This window comes from Anomalospiza imberbis, chromosome 3 (assembly GCF_031753505.1).
Source record: "Anomalospiza imberbis isolate Cuckoo-Finch-1a 21T00152 chromosome 3, ASM3175350v1, whole genome shotgun sequence".
Lineage (NCBI taxonomy): Eukaryota > Metazoa > Chordata > Aves > Passeriformes > Viduidae > Anomalospiza > Anomalospiza imberbis.
In genome coordinates, this window is record NC_089683.1 from 95,439,398 (window position 1) to 95,457,918 (window position 18,521).

General features: G+C 37.6%; 1 protein-coding gene across 3 annotated transcripts in view; it reads right to left on the reverse strand.

The window, feature by feature from the left end:
* THADA (THADA armadillo repeat containing) overlaps positions 1-18,521 on the reverse strand; it is a 154,694-nt gene that overhangs the window by 32,270 nt on the left and 103,903 nt on the right. For 2 of the 3 annotated variants that reach the window (XM_068185845.1, XM_068185846.1), the window contains 5 exons: positions 16,144-16,229; positions 4,925-5,337; positions 4,454-4,575; positions 2,994-3,066; positions 1,029-1,173 (listed from right to left, as the gene is read on the reverse strand). In XM_068185845.1, coding sequence (XP_068041946.1) covers positions 1,029-1,173; positions 2,994-3,066; positions 4,454-4,575; positions 4,925-5,337; positions 16,144-16,229 — 839 coding nt within the window. Of the gene's footprint in view, positions 1-1,028; positions 1,174-2,993; positions 3,067-4,453; positions 4,576-4,924; positions 5,338-6,095; positions 6,275-16,143; positions 16,230-18,521 lie in introns of those variants that run through there. The other variant, XM_068185848.1, reaches the window with a different exon arrangement.

Sequence of the window (18,521 nt, forward strand, 5' to 3'; positions counted from 1 at the left end):
ACACTTAATAGTACAATGTCTACCTCATATAGATTTAGCTCTGGTGCCTGTTACCAATACCTCTTAAAAGGCACATCTCAAAATAGCAGCTAATTTTTCCCAAAACCACTATCTACAGATTAGGAAATATACTGTTCTTTTTGTATAAGAGATATTTGTATCCAGGTCACATGGATGGACTGAAGCTACTTAAACTAAAAACATTTACATAACTACACTGGAATGAAGTATCATGGAGTTAAAAGTATCTAAAACTGTCTGTCCTGTTCAGGATGCAAAAGAATTTCTTTATCATCTAGTACTACCTATTCCTGCATATCTCCTGGCCCTTTAGTGACAAGATTTCCCCATTTTCTAGTCACAGAAGGCGGGGGGATGGGGGGAAGGAGGGAAAGCTAAAAGAAAAACCCCATCTATTCTCCAGAACAAAACTGAGTTTCACTTAGCTTTGCCTCCCAGTCACTAAGGTACTGTTGAATAAGGCCATGTAGGTTTTGTTTTTCTCCTTCTTTCTTTGTTTTCTAAAGAGACAGTCTAATGTCAACTTACAATAAAAATCCTTGTACCTGGAGATATAATGTGATCCAATTATTAATCATTCTTATAGTAGAACGCGTCTCTCATTTCTAGACTGAAGCCCTTCATTTCAACATCCAGCCAGCATAGCTTTGTTACACTCCCAGTGTTAAACTAAACTATGTCCAGCTCACCAACAGAGTACTGCAGAAAGATTCAAACCACAAAACAATTGCAAGCCAGCAATTCTGTACAGCAGTGTATAGTGACCTGGAGACATAACAACATCTCATGTGCCCCTTCTGCTGAGTTATTACCAGAGCCTGGGCACATGTGCTTTTTCTACCAGAATTTAAATAAATCTGTATGTTTAGTAATTAAATCTTATTAAATTTTTCAAAACCCCCTGTTTGATGTAATTATGTTTTGACTGTGTGTACACATACATTTGAAATCATGTATTAATGGATTTCATCAAAAAAGATTCAGAAAATTACTTTCAAGCTACTTACCAAGAATAAGCTTCTCATTGATCAGAAGGAATGATGTTATACTTTTAAGAACTTCAGCAGCTGCTAAGAGCATCTCTGTCTCTTGCTCATCTCCACAAAAATACACTATCAGCCGAACCCATTTTTTCAAGATGACTTCTGAAATCTGAAGGCACAAGACATGTGAGAAGTATGATGTACTTCTTACCATCACATTGAACTATGGCCTGCCTGAAGGAGATTGCTCATTAGTAAATGCCCAGTTTTTCCAAAGTGGTGAAACCCATGTGAGCATTTAAAAGTTGGGAAATTTTCTTTTAGTATACACAGGCGAGTTTTGACTTTGCTCCTTCACAGCAAACTCACCAATGACTACAGAAGTCAAAGTGTATTTTTGTGTCCTCAGTCCTTCCACACATGCAAGCCAAGGACAAATACGCTGGTCCTTTGCTGGATTTCAGACAGTTCCTCTCTGCCCATCTCTCCAGCCTGTCAAGGTCCTTCTGAAGGGCTGCAGAGCCCTCTGAGGTATCATCCACTCCTCCCAGCTTTGTGCTGAGGAGGCACCTGTCCCTTCACACAAGTCATTAATGAAGAATTTAAACAATACTGGGCCCAGTATTGACCCTTGGGACACCACTAGTGACAGGGCTCCAACAAGACCCTGTGACATTGCTTATGACCCCCTGGGATGTGCCATTCAGCCACTTCTCAACCCACCTCATTAACTGAGCAATAAATGAAACTTCAGTCATACTCTGCCTCATTCTGCCTGGTACAGGGCCATGTACCTACACTGCACAAAGGGACACAGCCAGAGCATGTCCTACAGATTCTATGAAGGGTGAAAACAAAAAATAAAAATCTCCCAAGATGGTACAATGACTCAAATTTCAAGCACACACGTGGATGGACTATCTAGAAAGACAGAACTTAACTTTTACCTCATGGAAGAGAAAATCCCTTCCACCGATGTAAATACTGAATGCAACCCCAAAGAAAAAATTAAGATGGAAAACTGATGTCTTTCCCAAAGCCAAAACCTCTCTGTAGGTATATCTTAGATCTCCCATGAGATCTAAGATATACCTACCTATTAGAGAAAGCTATACCTATTAGAGAAAGCTGCTGCACCATTTCTATTTAAGATTTCTACAGCATTTTTCATTAAATCCTCTTTGTTATGTTAACTTTAAGTACTCACACTATGCCTTTCCTTTAAAAAAAAATTTAATATCATAATTCATGTTCCTTAATTCTTGTGTGCAAATCTGATTTTATATTTTTTTAATGAGACATGGCATATAGTAAGAATCCATTCTGCTGCTCAGTCTATAAAAAATAATAGCTTTTTAAGGAAAATACTCTTCCTTTTAAAAGAGATCATGAGAGTTTTGTTTGTTTTAAAATATCCACTAAGTGGATTTGAAAATATTGTTAAAAACGTCTAGCAGTAAAGCTGCTTTTGCACTGCTCTACACATACATATGTGTCATCACAGACAGAGAAATTAAAATCAAAAGAAATCTGAGCTGGCTGAGAACTGCACCCAACCACTGCTTCAGCTTCGTGCCTTCCCACCCAAAGTGCTCTCCTGTGGGCTCTCCAAAAATCAAGAAACCACAACAAAGCTGCAGTTCAGTAAATGGGCTGGATTCAGAACAAGTATTAAACACCGCAGGCATTTCCCTTTCTACATTATAGTGACCATTTTGGATGAGCTTAGAAGCTGAAATAAATCCATCAAAATACTTATGTATGTATTTAAGTTGAAATTACTTTGAGAGGGATGTACTGAGATGATATTCATGGCTGTGCCATTTCAGAACACGGCAGTGTATTCAGAGAGGAAGACATAATGATGAATGTCAAAAATGATGGACACAAGAAACACAAGTTTGGGGCTTGGATCTAAAAAAAGCCGTATTTATGCAATCTCTAAAAACTCCACAATTACAAAACTATTACCAGCTCAATTTCCCTTACCTGCTGATGGTTCTGCAAAAGGTGGATAATCAATTTGGAGGCAAATTTGAGAGCTATGGTTTGACCTTCAGGGCTGAGAAGAAAAGGCAAAGCACATATCAAAAAGCCAGCTATTCCTATCATCATTTCATCTCTAGAAGAAAACCAGCCAGCTCTTAATTATTTCTGATTATTACCAATGGATATTTTTTAAGCTGAGCACTTGAAGTTTTTACATTAGAGATCTAGATGTTAGCTAAGTTCTCAGCTGACATGCAAATGAAACATGCCCTTACGTTCACTTCTTTCATGTTTATTTTCTATTTACATACTTCTCATAGAAGAATACATTTGAAAATAGAACCTGAGTCAAATAAACCAGATATTATTTTAAATTGTGAACAAATGCATCCCTTGAAGCTGGTGCTTAGCTGCAGGAATATCTCTTGTACAGCTGCTAGAAATGCTCCTAGTGCAGAATATGCCTACTGCCAGCTTCCAAGCCTCCCTGCTGCCTAGCAGGATCTAAGGATGTGGCTCTTGGCACCATGGCTTCTGCAGCCTATTCCCACCATGGGGAATGGCAACACCTGAGCAGCAAGGCCTGCTATTTCAGCCACTTCCCTCTAATAGCACCAGTCCGTGTTATTTTACCAACAGTATCTTACTTCATCCCAGAAATGACCACTCCCGTCATCATCATTTGAACTTGAACAGTTTGGTGCAAATCAGCAGCAAATATGCACAGCCATAAAATGCTGTTCTACACTCTATACCCTCTATATTCAATGTTTGTAACACTGGACTACAATGTTTACATGGTTTAAAAAACTATCAGAAACAGGATGTCATACCCTTAGTTGGGACACTGTAAGCCTGTTTGTACATTCCATTATGAATGCATGGGCACAGCTTCTAATTCAGTAGGATCTGCAATCTGGCTCCAGATTTTCAGTGCTTTCTGCTGACTTTACAGTCTGTATAAGGAGTGCAAACCCTAAGGATTAGGATTAACCATTTCTGCAATCCAACAAGTTAAATGAGATCTGTTGTTCTTTCTATAAACCATCTGCCCATAAACCAGGACAGGAGGGATGGCAGATTCACAGCAAATGAGTGTATGGTTGGATCATCAATACTAATTGTTAATTCTGCAGTAAAGTGGATGTTCCCCAGTTACCATTCGGGAAGAACTATGCTCACTGGCTGTCACTGGACAGCCAAAGTAACTTCTTGTTTCAGGAACTGTACAACTGAACATTTACAGGGTGCTAATATAACTTGTAGGCCTTTTAAGTAATTCAGATAAAGGTCTTACTTCTCTGAAAAATACTCATGAACCCACTTTATTCAAATAAGCCACACTCTCTTTTCTGAAACACATATTTTTAAATGAAAGTGCAGTCCCAAACCAATATATTAATGTTCAACATTGAAAGTTTTTAAAATCTAAGTATTTCAACATGCATGGCAGACCATACCTGCTGGAGTTATCTGCAAGGTTTAAACTCCAGGTTAAGAGCTCAATTGGATTCATTTTTATAGAGCGTTCAGTCTTTGGAAGCACATTTCTGAGATCCATATTATAAAGAATTTCCAGCACCTGCAGACACAATTCACAAACAGAGAATTTAAAGACACTCTCAACAGGAATGTGCACATTTGAGATCATTAAAACACTGACTTAAGCTCCACTCCAAGAACAAAAGGATTCTCTCTGGACAGGTCTAAGAAAGGCAAGAGGAAGTTCTTGCTTTCACACAAGAACATCTGTTACAAAATTGCTGCACAGCTCCTGTTCAGTGTCAAAAATCCCCAACTAGTCACCTACTATTTAAAAAACTTAATGCATGTTTGAAATATATCTTTGAAAATTACAAATGTGATCTAAAAATTAAAAACATTAATTTACTGAAAACATACAAAATGTCAATAAAAAAGCACCCTCTTACCTTGCAAAAACACTGGGGATTTGTTTCCTTCAGAACCATTGTGATAAGAGTGTCTTCCAAATCAGTGGATAACCACAATACACCTCCTCTTCCTTCTGCAATCTGCTTGGAATTTCTTTGTTTCAGGCACAGCAGTATTGCTTCCAATGCCAGCAGACGCACTTCATGGAACTCACAGAGCAGGAGATGAGCTACTGACAGTGAGGGCTTGGCCATTTCCTTTGCAGTAGCTGCACCACAGCTCTGCATGTCAGGACCTGCAGTCACTGACAGCACTGATATTACAAGTTTGGTGATGCTCTGGAGATACTGTATCAGTCCTGGTACTGCAGATGAGTAGGGAATACCAGACACCAATTCAGAATCTGAAATTACTCTTTTCATCTCTTCCCAAAACTCAAGCAATTGCATTCCTGGAATGAGAGTAACACTTAGTAAAGTGAACAAATAGATGATGTTACCATCTGCTCCAGACTATGAAGTTGACATATATCAAATATGCAAAAGGTATCATTAGGTAAATTCAGGCATGAAATGAAAATCAGAGTTCTCCTTAATTTCAAACTGATTCCAAATTATAAAAAAGCTTTGCTAGATATCACATGTATTCCTATTTAAAGCAAAAGACACAAGGATACAAAGTTTTCTGAGAACTATGATTGTTCAACACATGAGTTGAAAGTTTCAAACAACTTAAAAAATGCTACAGTACCTTGCAGATTGTCTACAATCTTTACCAATTACATTTGTTTGGCAAATATTTACTTCAATCAAGCTAGTAATATAATATTGCAAATTGTACAAGACTACCATTTCTACCATTGCAGAAAGCGATTAACACAAATAAACTATTAAATATATGTGGGAAAAAATGTGGATAGTTAGTTCTAAAATCAGAGACAAGACTGAACAAAGTGCTGTCAGACTACTCAGCGGCAACTTAAATCAGGAGAAATTATGACTGAGGCCATTGTGATAACATTGAAAATCTCATGCCTTCCTAGCTTTAATTAGAAAATATTGCTATTAAGAGGATGCCCCTTTGAGATAAATAGACCTCTCTTGTGTGTATCAGTCTAAAGAATTGACTAAATTTAAAACCCAGGATACTTATTCTATTCTTATTCATTTTGAACAGTTAACATGGCTAAGAAAACAAAGGAGCTGCACTGTAACCTCTCTTAGGCATCAGCACAGGAACTGTGACATTTCAGCCATTTACACTGATGCAACCTTGTCCACATGGCCCAGCACAGCCTGAGAACCTTCTTTAATGCTTGGCCACCTCCTGGAGTGAACAAAGAGGCCACTGCCATCTGTGATACCAGAGGGTTTCAGGCTTTAGCAGAGCTGGCAATGTAGACACAAAATGAAAGAAAAAAGTCATCAATGGTCCTATTTCACACCACATAAACTGAAATACTTATGTGCCTTGAGTTCAACCTTGTCCATCATCAGCAGGAATAAACTATTTTATAATATTGAAACAGTTTTGCCCTGTTTGGTGTCTGCATAGTTTGTACTGCAAGAAAATGAACATGCTATACTCCCCAGAATTCAAATGCAAGTAGGGGAAAATCACAAAAGAACAGAGAACAGTGCCACTAGTGCTAGGGGATGTTGGAAGTTTAGGATTTTAAAGGTAAAATGCACTGAAAGCAAATACAAAGATTAAACAAACTTACATTTCTTCAGTATCTGCAAGAAGACAATTCATTTCCATGTAACTTTGCTATTTATAATTAAACACTGAGCACTGCTAAAAGCCTGTCCAAATAGTCCTACTAAATTCCTGAATTTGACATGAAGCCACAGCACAAATATAGATTCATTTTTTGTCCATGAAGACATTTTCCTAAGCCTTCTATTTACAGTGAAATATCCTGCCCTTTCATATTCAGATTCTTCTAAAGCCATCTTAATTTGTTTGACATTTACACAGAAAGTTGACATGGTTGTACACTGTCTAGCACATAAGACAGAACCATTTCTGAGTAATTCTGGACACGCTTCAAAGAAATGTAGTATTGGTAAAAAATTCTCAGACATACTGCCCAACTGCTAGATCTGTCATTCACAATTTCACTACAGCTTCTTTTCTGAAGCTACTTGATGCAGTCAGAGAAACTCCAGTATCCGTGCAAAGCCATCTCACAGCATTATCCTCCACATGACACATCTGACTTCCATCTCATAGCAATACAAACTTGTATCTTTTACTTGCTACATTTCTAAACCCCCTCCAAACACACTGCTTTTACACACTGGCATCACAGCATAAACTAGCATTAATGCCCGTGTCACACGGCACGTATCCAACTGCCAGAATTCCTTAATTTCTGAACTGTCTGGTTGCCTTGGAGAGGGATTAGGCCTTCGTCTCAGTTATTACACAGCCTGAGTCCACAGACAGCAGTTTAACAACAGAAATAATCCCAAGCAGCTGAAAGAAAAAGGTTCAAGGTCAAACACCTCAGTTCAAGAAGAGAAACAGCTTCAGTTTGGGAGCACTGCACTGTGGTAAGCACATTACTTACCACACTGCACCCTCTCAGGCTCCTGCCTGCTCCCCTCCTCAGCTGCCTTTCAGCAACACACACATCAACTGGCTCAGCTCTTCAAACCAAGGGTGCATTTGTAAGTATATTGCAAGGGAAATGCTTTCATCTCCTGTGCACGTTGCTTTACACTGAGGTAAGCTACATGCAAGCAGTAATGGGAAAGCCGGCAGGATGGAAGGGTCAAAGCTTCAGAGCAGAGAAAGGGAGAGTAGTATTAAATGCACACAGAGAGATACAGAGAGGGAGCAAGAGAGAGAGAAAAAAAAATTAGGGGAAGGGGGGAGGGTGTCTTCCATTTTGTTGGTGTCAATGCTGCCAACTTTGCCAGAACCTGCAACTCAACATCAGAGAGAGTGGTGACCCTGCTATGGACTCCAGGAGCTGGCCATGCACTGACCTTCCAACTCAGCAAACTTCTATTTGTATTTTGCAAGGCCAGCACAACTTATCTTTATGTCTTCATCTCTGAAGGGGAAAACTACTTGCATACAAAAAACATAGCAGAGCTACTCACTCCCAGAACTACTAGCTTGCAGAGACTGTGATATAAGAGTATCACAGATCCTCTTTTTTGTACATATCAACAGATCCTCTTTTACTGTACATATCAAATACTTCTGCTTTGGAAGCCTTCTGGATGACTTCTTTTTTTTTCCCATGCAATTGTGAAAGACTGGACACTGTGGCTCATCTATATTACAGAAAGTCTCTTTAAAACTGGATGTCTCAATGGCAAGGCCGTCAGCAAAATAAGACTGTCTGAATATTTGCTTAGCCTCAGCACACCAGAAAGCAAATCCTTCTGCATTCATCTTGTGCTCCACATGCTCTCCAACACTCTTTTTTCACACAAATATGTACAAAAGGAAAGAATGCCCCTGTCTTATTACAATGCAGTGGAAATATTCCTGCTTTCAACTTCATCACTAAGAAGTCTTTCCAGGCTTTCATGTAAATGTTTTCTCATCTGCTTAGCTTTAAGTAAACTCTTTCCTTTGGCTTACATCAAAATATCCAACTAAACCAGAAAACCACACTGGTTCCCAAAGTAAATGTCAGCCTCAGTTGTTAAGATACAGTAATGACATACTTTTATTTACAAACAAACATCACTGTATTGTTTGAATGACCAGCTGCTGCAAGAAGGGAGAACAAATTTTGGCTGACCAAAGAAGGGTCCTGGCAAACAGCAGTCTCTCCAGGATGCTGACAGATGCAAAAGAGCTCTCAAGAATTAAGTGGGTTTAATTTTATTTTTTCCCCCTTAAGGATTGCTTCACTTGTAGGACAGGAAGAATTTCAGCCTGCTTCTAGTACAGGAGACATCTTACACAACCACTTGGTTCTCTCCAACACCCGACACAAACATCCTCAGTCCCCCACACTGATATACGTGCACATCATCGATGTCACGGCATCTAGGTTTGAGGGGCTGTTTTTTTAATCCTATTTGTGACCAACTGATGTTCTGTCATGTATATGAAGTAAAATGGTCTTTCACCATCTGAAAATAAAGAGGAAAGGAACAGGAGCAGACTGGATGAATCTCCAGTTATAAACCTCCTTAAAATTTAGCAGCTCCCAAACCTGCACCCTGCCTGTCTTTCTTCTGCTCTTCCCTGCAGTTGCAGGCAGGATCTATTCAGACTGTTCCCAAAGTAAGCAGATACACAGAGCAATGACAGAAAAATGTCCCTGCTCAGGGAGTAACAAATCATCAGCTGATGGACATCTCAGCTGATACTTCATCTCAGAGGCACTAGAGTCTGTTCAAAAGTGAGAGAAGTAATCTGAATTCCTTCCATATTTAAATCTAAACTTGCTCCACCTCCTTGCAGAGTTAATACATTTCTGTAGGATTTGGTAATTTCACAGTGATTATTTAGCTATTGCCAAGTGGACAACTCTTCTGATCATCTGGCATTACTGTGTGAGCGGCTTCCGTCTGTACATGTGATTTAGTATAGCTCTAAGTATTTGTATCTAGATAAATACTGAGATTAAATCCTGTATGCAGGCCCTCAAGCATCAAGACCATCTTCCACGTTCCTCCCAGAGGCTCCAGAAAAAAAGAACAAAGCAGCAGAAAAGGGGGAAGTTACTACCAGCATCAGAAAACTTACTTACACTCTACAAGGGCAGACAAAAATTGCAAGAGCAGCAATAAAATGCTGCTGGGCCTGCAGTGTATTGTTATGGGAAGGGGATCTGGGCACCAAAAATCTGGATATTCATCATTATTCAACAAGACCTGCAAGAAAGCACAATTGTTTATGAACTGAGGTTAAAATCCACTCTCTAACTACCATCCACAGACATCTGAACAGATCATATGAATAGGGAGTAGGCTGAGAGGTAATCAGTGCCAAGAAGAGATTTTCCTAGACAAATAATAAGGAAAAGTATTTTCTTTTGTATTTTTCCTTTTTATTAAAAGTGGATTAGGCAGTCACTGCTAAATGGAAATAAAACCACAAAGAGAACAGAAAAGTCTGTTTCATTACACAGCTATACTAAGGTGACTGTTGATGATCATAAAAAGGGCATATTTTAAGCAGGATGTTTTCTTTTAAAGACATCTGCAACTTCTTCAACATCAGAGACTAGGCATCAGCACTCACAATACAATTCAAAATTACAAACATGACTGATTACCAGAATCCACAGATAATTTATTGCTGAGGAAACAAGCATCCCATTGCCTTTTGTATTGCTTAAGGGAAAGTTTCCAAAGGAAAAAAGAAGGGGAAAACAAATTGCATCCCATTATATCTGAACACTGAAACAGCTATGTTTCTTACAGGTATTTTACCTTACAGCTTCTCTCTGGCCCAGCACTGACTTTTCCAGTATTCTGCATTCATATAAAATCATAAAACCCCATGGAGACAGTGCAAGTCAGTCAGTGGTACATGTTGAAATCTAAAGAGAACCTGATTTTGAAAGGACGAGCAGTCTTTGTCTTTACGCGGGGACAGAATTTTAACTGCTAACATTAATGAACATGACCAATTCCACTTCCCCCTAGTGTCACTTATTTCTGAGAGCTGTTGGTGTTGCAATATCTATCTTCTTTCTCCAAAAATTTATTCTTTTCAGCCTTGGCCCATTTTATTCTTCTGCCTTACACTAACTTTTGGTCAGTTTTTGGACCATTTTAACATCCCTGACTTGTTCTGCCTCTGGCATTTTACTGTCCAGGCAACTCCCAATCAGTCCATGTGTGTCTTGGACTTCCAACAATGCCACCCTCAACTTCTTAATTCTCCTGTCTGCATTGAATTAGAACACTAAATACCTAAAAATATTCCTTTCAACTCGTCTAATTTAATGTTAGCAGGCACAGTGCATTTGGATCATCCCATAAATGTTTTAAATCTTTAAAAACTTTTACCCAGTGCCACAGTCAATATACCAGCAAACTCTATGTAATTTCTGATATAACAAACAAAAACTGCCTTCAATTTGTTAAGAGTAAATTTAAGTATAATCTAATTAGACCAAATAACCAAAACACACATTAACAAGCTGCCAGTGTTTTTATTCAAATAATTCTTTGGCCACACTTCTTAAGGATCTAGATAAAGAAAATTAAAGTATGGATAAAATAATCAACCTAGTTATCCCTGTCAGATTTTTATCATTCAAAAATCATCCGTTTGTAAGTTAGGCTGCAGGAAAAACTTGGCTACCATGTAGCTTCTTTCCAAAATAAGATAATATTAGGAACTAAGATACAGAAAACAACGTGGCCACAGCCTTCAAATGCTATTTAAAAGATCTACAAATCACATAATTCAGGCAAACATTTAAGAGATTCCTACGTAAAGAGCAATTTGTGCTTGCATTGCAAAGCACCGCAAAGCATTCATAAGTTTGATAACCGATATTTTTTCTATCACTGTATTTTATAACTTCCAATTAAAAAGGACAAATATAACCAAGAGAATGGCATTTGCTCTGTATGTTACTTAGAACAGTATTTTGTTGTATTTGAAGACAAAACCAGCAGACGGTTGCAATGTTTCTGATCACATAGACACACATGTATAGTGCACTGTATTTTTTGCAACCATTTCTTTAGATCATAAGCGGAATTTAAGAATCTTAACCTACTTCTAGAGAAGATTTAGGTACTTGGAAGATAGCAAGAAAATGGGATTATGTTTTTGCAAAACTCAAGGAAAGAAAATAAGAGTAGAATACTGGCTACTCCATTTTGGTATCAAAACAATCTTTCTATGAACAGGATTTATCATGTAAATACTAAGTAACTGTTCCCACAGTTAACCACAACACTGGAGTTTGGTTAATTTCAAGAACTTTTATAAATTCTACCACATCAAATAGAGAAAGGAAAAATGCTTAGACTACAAGTGGGATCTTTTCCTAAATCACAGATTCATCCTATCTGACATCCTGTTTAAATGTTTTTTCTTTCCCACCAAACTTGAATTTTGACATACTTTTGACTATACTTGACAACAGGCCAAACCAGCCAGCAGATTGACAGCATATATACAGGATAAAGCAACAATTTGGCAGGATTATGTTTAGCAAAACTTTCTTTCATCTTTTCCCTCTTCTGTTCTACATCCTACTTCAGTGACATTGACAGAGCTCTATCAACAAGTGCCATTTTTTGGAACACAACCCTGGCCAAAATGTGCTTCTGTTCATTAAGTACACTACGGAGAGTTGCATCCATTTTTCCCCTCATGAAATGACAAAATATAACAAGAAAACTTTTTCAAGATGTGAGCAAGAAGGAAAATGTGACCACTGTCTTGTGGCATTCTTCATCTGTTAGAGAGACAGAGCATCCCAGATCTGAGCTGTCACTGCAATTCAACACTCTGGCTCCTGCCTTAGCAGCACTGCAAATCACAGTAATTTTTTGCTTCAAACACAAATTTTCAGAAGATTTGAAGGCAGGAATGTCTATAACAGGTCCTCTCAGAAGTTCATATATTCAACAGAGGAATCTTATTTAGTGAAACAGTGTATCACACCAGAGTGCTGTACTCCACCACTTGCAAAGCCCATCTCTGAGTGCACAGGAAAGCTTGTAACCTCACATGCACACATTGATCTGGAGCTCTACAGCTGACAGACCTCTGCTTCTAACTCCTCCTGATCAAAACTTGTGAATTTGCAAATAATCATATACACAGCTAAGGCTGAACATGTTCTCAACTGGATTCAAGGTAATTTTTCCCACCCCAATATGCCTACAAATGCTACTTTATTCCTCTGTAATATGTGAAGCAGGGTAGAAGTGCCAGAATTATCCTCTGCAGGAGAACTGCTTTGTTCTCCCATGAGAATGAAAAGGCCCCAGACATCTGTGATTTCTGATCTATAAAAACATTTAATGTGGAGAAAATATATCAAAGAGGTCTGCAGGAACAAATTCCCTGGACACTATTAATAACTATTAATAGTGATAATAGACATTAGCTCATTAAATAATCCTATACCTGGTAAGAACTTTATTTACTCTCAACAAAGGTAAAAATATTATTTCTATATTTTAACTTTTTTCTTTTTTTTAAAGGCTTGCTTCCAACCACAATTGGTAACAGAATAAAATTACTTTTAAGTTTATATAGTCTTGGCATTATGTATTGTCTCAGCATATCTGAAAACCCTCAGACACATCAGGAGCTGAGAAAAAAAGTTCTAGATTTTGCCTATCACCTCAAGGAAAGAAAAGTGTCTTTTCCCAGTGACATGAATCAGGCAGCACTTCCATCCAGTGCAGCAAATAGGAATAACTATGGGGTTTGGGTTGTTTGGTTTTGTTTAAGATAAATAATCATCATTTAACCAGCAGTAAATTTTTAGCTGGACAAGATGCTTTTGGTATCCATTACTCCCTGCCTTCCCCAGCCAACATTTTAAAGCTGACTTTTTTGACTTTGTGAAGTAAATTCTCTAAGGGCTATCCTGCACTTTAAGAGACAGATTTTATTAATTGAAAACAACAAATCACTTACAGAAAATAATCATAATGTAAGAAAGGCCTAGGCAGAGCTGTACTCTGAAAACCTCTTTGTAATTGTAGCCTCTTTAGACAGGCATAATCAATTAGAAGTGGTCTGATTTTAACCAGTTGCAGGCTCATTACATTGCATTCTCATTTCTGTTGATGAAAATCAGTTTCAGCCTGTGGCCTGGAACTCATATACAGCACTTCCTGGGGCCTCTTAGATAAACACATCAAGAAACAGTTTTATTTGGATTTGTCTCTCACCCTTTATTCATTGAAACAACTTTACAAATCAAGATTAGAACAGAGAAAAATTGGCTCATAACCAGAGATATGTACATATGAGTAAGATATTTAATCTCAGGAAAGTATAACGCTTCACTTAATAATCATATCTTTAAAACATTTAAATGGGAGGCTCAAAGCATTCAGTTTAAACTGGTGAAGTTTAGTCTTTCTCTTACTGTGTCATGGGACACTCAGTTTCTATTTAATATAAACACATAACTCCTTCTTTTCAGAAGGGCTTCTTGCCTGTGATACATAAAATTGTCCCAAATGGATCTTTAGCTTTTCAAAACAGTACTTCCAGCCTAAGTTTTTACTCTCTGTAGACACTGCCTGAAATATGTAATTTTAAATCTATGTAGGAATGAAACTTTTAAGCAAAACAATACTAATGAACTATACCAGAGCAGAAAGAATCTGCAAAAATAATTACTTTCCTTCTGTAGAAATTGTACCTTACAGCACCCAGGTTTGGTACAGTCCACATGAGCTTTGAAAAATAAATTAATTCACTACAGTTGGTAATCCAGCCACAGCATGGTGCAGTCCTGCAAGCTCAAAGGGCTATTCAGAAGTCAGGGGCATTTAAAAAAAGGGAGTTTCCTGGTGTGGAGAGGTCCATAAAAGTCTTTGCAAATGTGCAGCAATTGTTTAAAAGCCAGAACAGACAAAAAAACCCCAAGGATAACTGAAATAGGAAAGACACTGATAAAGGAAATGCAATGCCCACTAAGTAAGCAAAATGAGAAGCCCTCCCCTGGAGTACTGGCTGTTCCTTCCTAAAAGAAAATACAAAAATAGAGCTGAAGGGCGAGTGACAAGAATAATCAGAAGATGAAAAAAAACTTCAGATTAAGAGAATACAAGAAAAACCAGGATGATTCATACCACAAAGCAGCTGAACAGTGGTAGAGGATCATGTTAAAAAAGGACTAAAAATTAATATTCCCAAAAGGATCTCTCTTTAAAAAAGTAGTATTCAAAGTAAAAGGGTGATGAGCCCAAATATGGTGGAAGGAGGCTTTGGTGGTTGATTTTGTTTATTTTGTAGCTGTAATAAACAGTTAAGACTTTTTAATGTACTGCAAAGGATTATCACTAAGGCAAATGGCACATGAGGATTTAAAAAGCTTTATTCTGTAGTAATAAAAAATTAAGAAAATGTATTTTTTAATTTAAGAATTATTGTTGGTAGATACAGCTTAGCCGCAGCAAAAACAGTAAAGAGCCAGGAAAAAATTATTCCTAGAAACATGTTATATTGAAACTGGTTTAGATATGGTGGTGCATTCCACCCTATAAAGCATGTGGCCCTTGCCTAGTCACCCTGTATGCCTGTCCTGTTATAAGGGCTAGTTCTGCATCAACCTGTCTGAAGAAGTTAATTTCAGACATCTTCACCAATTTGCTTTCCTAACAACTATCCCTATTTGAACTGTACATTCACAAGAAATCACACCAATAGCAATTTTAGAATTAGAATGGAACTACATCAACTAATTGTCTAGGCAAAAAAAAGCAAAAGGAATTGGTTTTAAAATTAACAGTGCCCACAACACGACTCTCTGAAATAAAGAACAGCTCCAGTGACTTAAACGCAGTGTTAAGAATTTTAACGAAATGACACAACTATTAATTAATTGCCTTCCTGGACTGACAAGGTAATTTATTACTCATTTATTCATAAGAAATGAACAAAACAGGCCCACAAGGAAGTACTTGCAGCTGACTGAAAGCTGCCTACACACTGGCACACATGAAAGGGTGTCCCTTCCTCCATACCTTTGTTTTTCTTATCATTCACAGCTTGTTTGGTGCTGTCGCTAATTGTAATCTACAACATTAAAACAAATGATAGTTCTCACCGGTCCTTCAAAAAATTCCCATTGATAAAGAATCAAAATGAAAAGAGAAACTGAAAGAAGCTCTCAGAGCTGTTTTTTATAAAACTTCTAAACATTAGAAAACATTTTCCCTGAAACTATTTCAAATGTCTCATGAAGGAACATTTCTGTGGCTTTCTGGAAAGGTTAAAGTCACTATAGTCCAGGATGTGGATTTTGGATTAAAAAACCATTTTGGAACATGGAGAAGATCTTTTTTGTTGCTAGTCATTCTAGGACTAGGAATACTGAAAGATCATCACTTCAAACCTTGACATGGAACTGTACCTCAGTTTTCTCCTCAACAAAACCTAGGACTAGCTCTTGAGAAGCAGAATAAAGGGCCTTCTACGAAACAGCTAAAGGATTCCAGAAGTCAGTAGATACCTTGAGCACAAGTACTACACTGTTGTTTCTGCAGATTCAACTTTCTTCCAGAGCTCAGAAATAGATATAAATATTAAATCCGATGTATAGAACAGTATACTGACTTACCTTGCTTTTGAAAATTCTCCAGGTGAGTACTCAACATCACAAGGACATCAAGATAGGCAGCTCTGGTCACCAAACAAGGATTTAGCCTAAAAAAAAAAAATCTTGTTTTTAAAGCTTAAATTCTTATAGCCTTATGCTCAGAAACAGCAGAAAACAAACTAGTTTGGCATGTATGTTTTAATTAATGAAGATAAACTACTGGTCAAATGAGAATGCATATATAAAATCACTGGGCCAAGTTATCTAAGCTTCATTTCCAGATTCATTCTGAGTGACAGTCTCCCTTGCAGAATGGCAACACTTTCCTCCTCCAGCCATTCCAATGAATGCCAGTTGATACATTTCATTATTACTGGATAAACCAGCTTGTTGTAGCACCTACTAAGTCTTTTTGTTTATAGATAATGTGTGTAACTAAATGCATCAAGAAAAAGAAGTCTTCAGTTCTTACTGTTACAGCTCATAAACGAGAAACTTCCCTTGCAAGGTACCTGCTACACCTTTTTAATGGCCATAGCTCTCTCACTGTTCTGATGAAGACCAGAGGTGTTAATGTTTTTAAAATTAGGTATTTCTTTTTCCAAACAAGAATATTTGGGACTTTTTGTATATAATGGAAATTGATAATAAGCCACTTTCTGCTCTACCTTTTCAATTTGCAAGTGAGAAACATCTATTTTCTCTCAAATTAAAAAAACAAAATTAGGCTAACAGCTTCATTTTTCTTTGTATTACTATCACTGAAACATATTTAGCCATGAAAACTTTCTAAAAATATAACTTAAAATGTGAAGAAACAGGAAATCTAGTTCAAATCACATAAATTACTCTGAAGAGCACAATGGGACTTGTACTAAAACAAAAACTTTCAGAATCAAGCAGCACAAGCTTGAAGTATGACTACTTCTGTTCAGTATTTAATTTTTATTTTATCTGGCACTTTCTTTGTATGCTTATCTTAATGTTTGAAACTCTTTCAAAAATTGTTAATTAAAATGTTCCAACAAATATTCTGAATTCTAACATCTTTAAAATTCAAGAAAAAAAGGCTTTTTCAAGTAAGATATGTGATCACAACATAAAAATGAAAGGTTTGAGGCTCTTACATAGTTTGGCCGCTGTATTTGCCTATGGAGAGTAAGCCTGTGAACCTATTAAAAAAGACAACTTTAACCAGGAACATTGCTCTCACCTTCAGTAATAAACTCTGCAAGAAGCCTAAAATACTTATGCTTTCTTTTATGACCTACAATATTAGGCATCCACATCACTCACAGCAGAATATGTGCTACCAAGATCTCTCTTCAGAAGAGTTTTTTTCTCATTTTGCATAAAAAAGAGACTTTTTGTTCACTTTCTTACTGTGAAGTAGTCTAGGTTCATACCTCCCCAAACTTCTTCATGCTTGCCTCCTACCACTTGCCTTAAAAGCTCAAGAGCTACAAGCTGCCTGGTGAGAAGATGTACATCAACAAGAACCAAAGCCTTAAGAAGCCAAAGCTATTTTAATATGGCTTTTTTTTTTGGAGAGTCATATTAGGCAGACTTAATTTCTATCAACCCTGGTTAAGCAAAGATCTTTCCTGTATCTTGGGCATCCAGGTGCTGCCTAAGTTGCTCTTCACAAATGTGTATGAAAACACAACCAAGGAGTACTCACGGAGCTTCTCATGGGAGCTCAACCCATGAGAAAACAGAGGGACTGATCAGTCAAAGGCTCAGAAGAAAAACAAGCCACAAGAGGTCTCTCACAAATGGATGAAAGCAGCCACAATAGTTTCCAGCCAATATGAGGAACCTAATGGGTCTACTGCACTTCAGCTCCCTCAAAAGAATCACTTATCATTCCATGTTTCCAGTGGAAAGAAAATTTCCAACATACAAACTGTGCCCTGGGCAAAACATGGCTGATGCAACTTTTAATGAAGAAGGGGCAACAGCAACACTGACATGTTTTTTATTCTTGTCCACCTTTTAAGCATTTACCACTTCATTTTAAGTATGTGCATATGCATGTTTTGATTTTGAAATGAGATTTTTCCAGCATAAAACATGCCAAACGTTTGTCCTTGGCTGGTTCTGTTGCTCTGGTGATGCAAGTGAATCCTCATCCATATGTGCCAGACAGACACAACAGGAAATTCAGTTTTCCAAAACCAAGAAACTTCAGTGTTGTTCAGACTGTAGCAGGAAATTCAGTCTTGAAGACAATCAAACTGTGATTTACGTAACAGATCTGACAGCCAACAATCACAATGCTGAACATTTCAAATGATGCACTGCACAGTATTTTACATGACCTGTTCATGCAGAACTTCAGCAACACGAGTGGGAACAGTGCAAGATGTTTCCTTTTTAACACCAATACCAATAAAGTG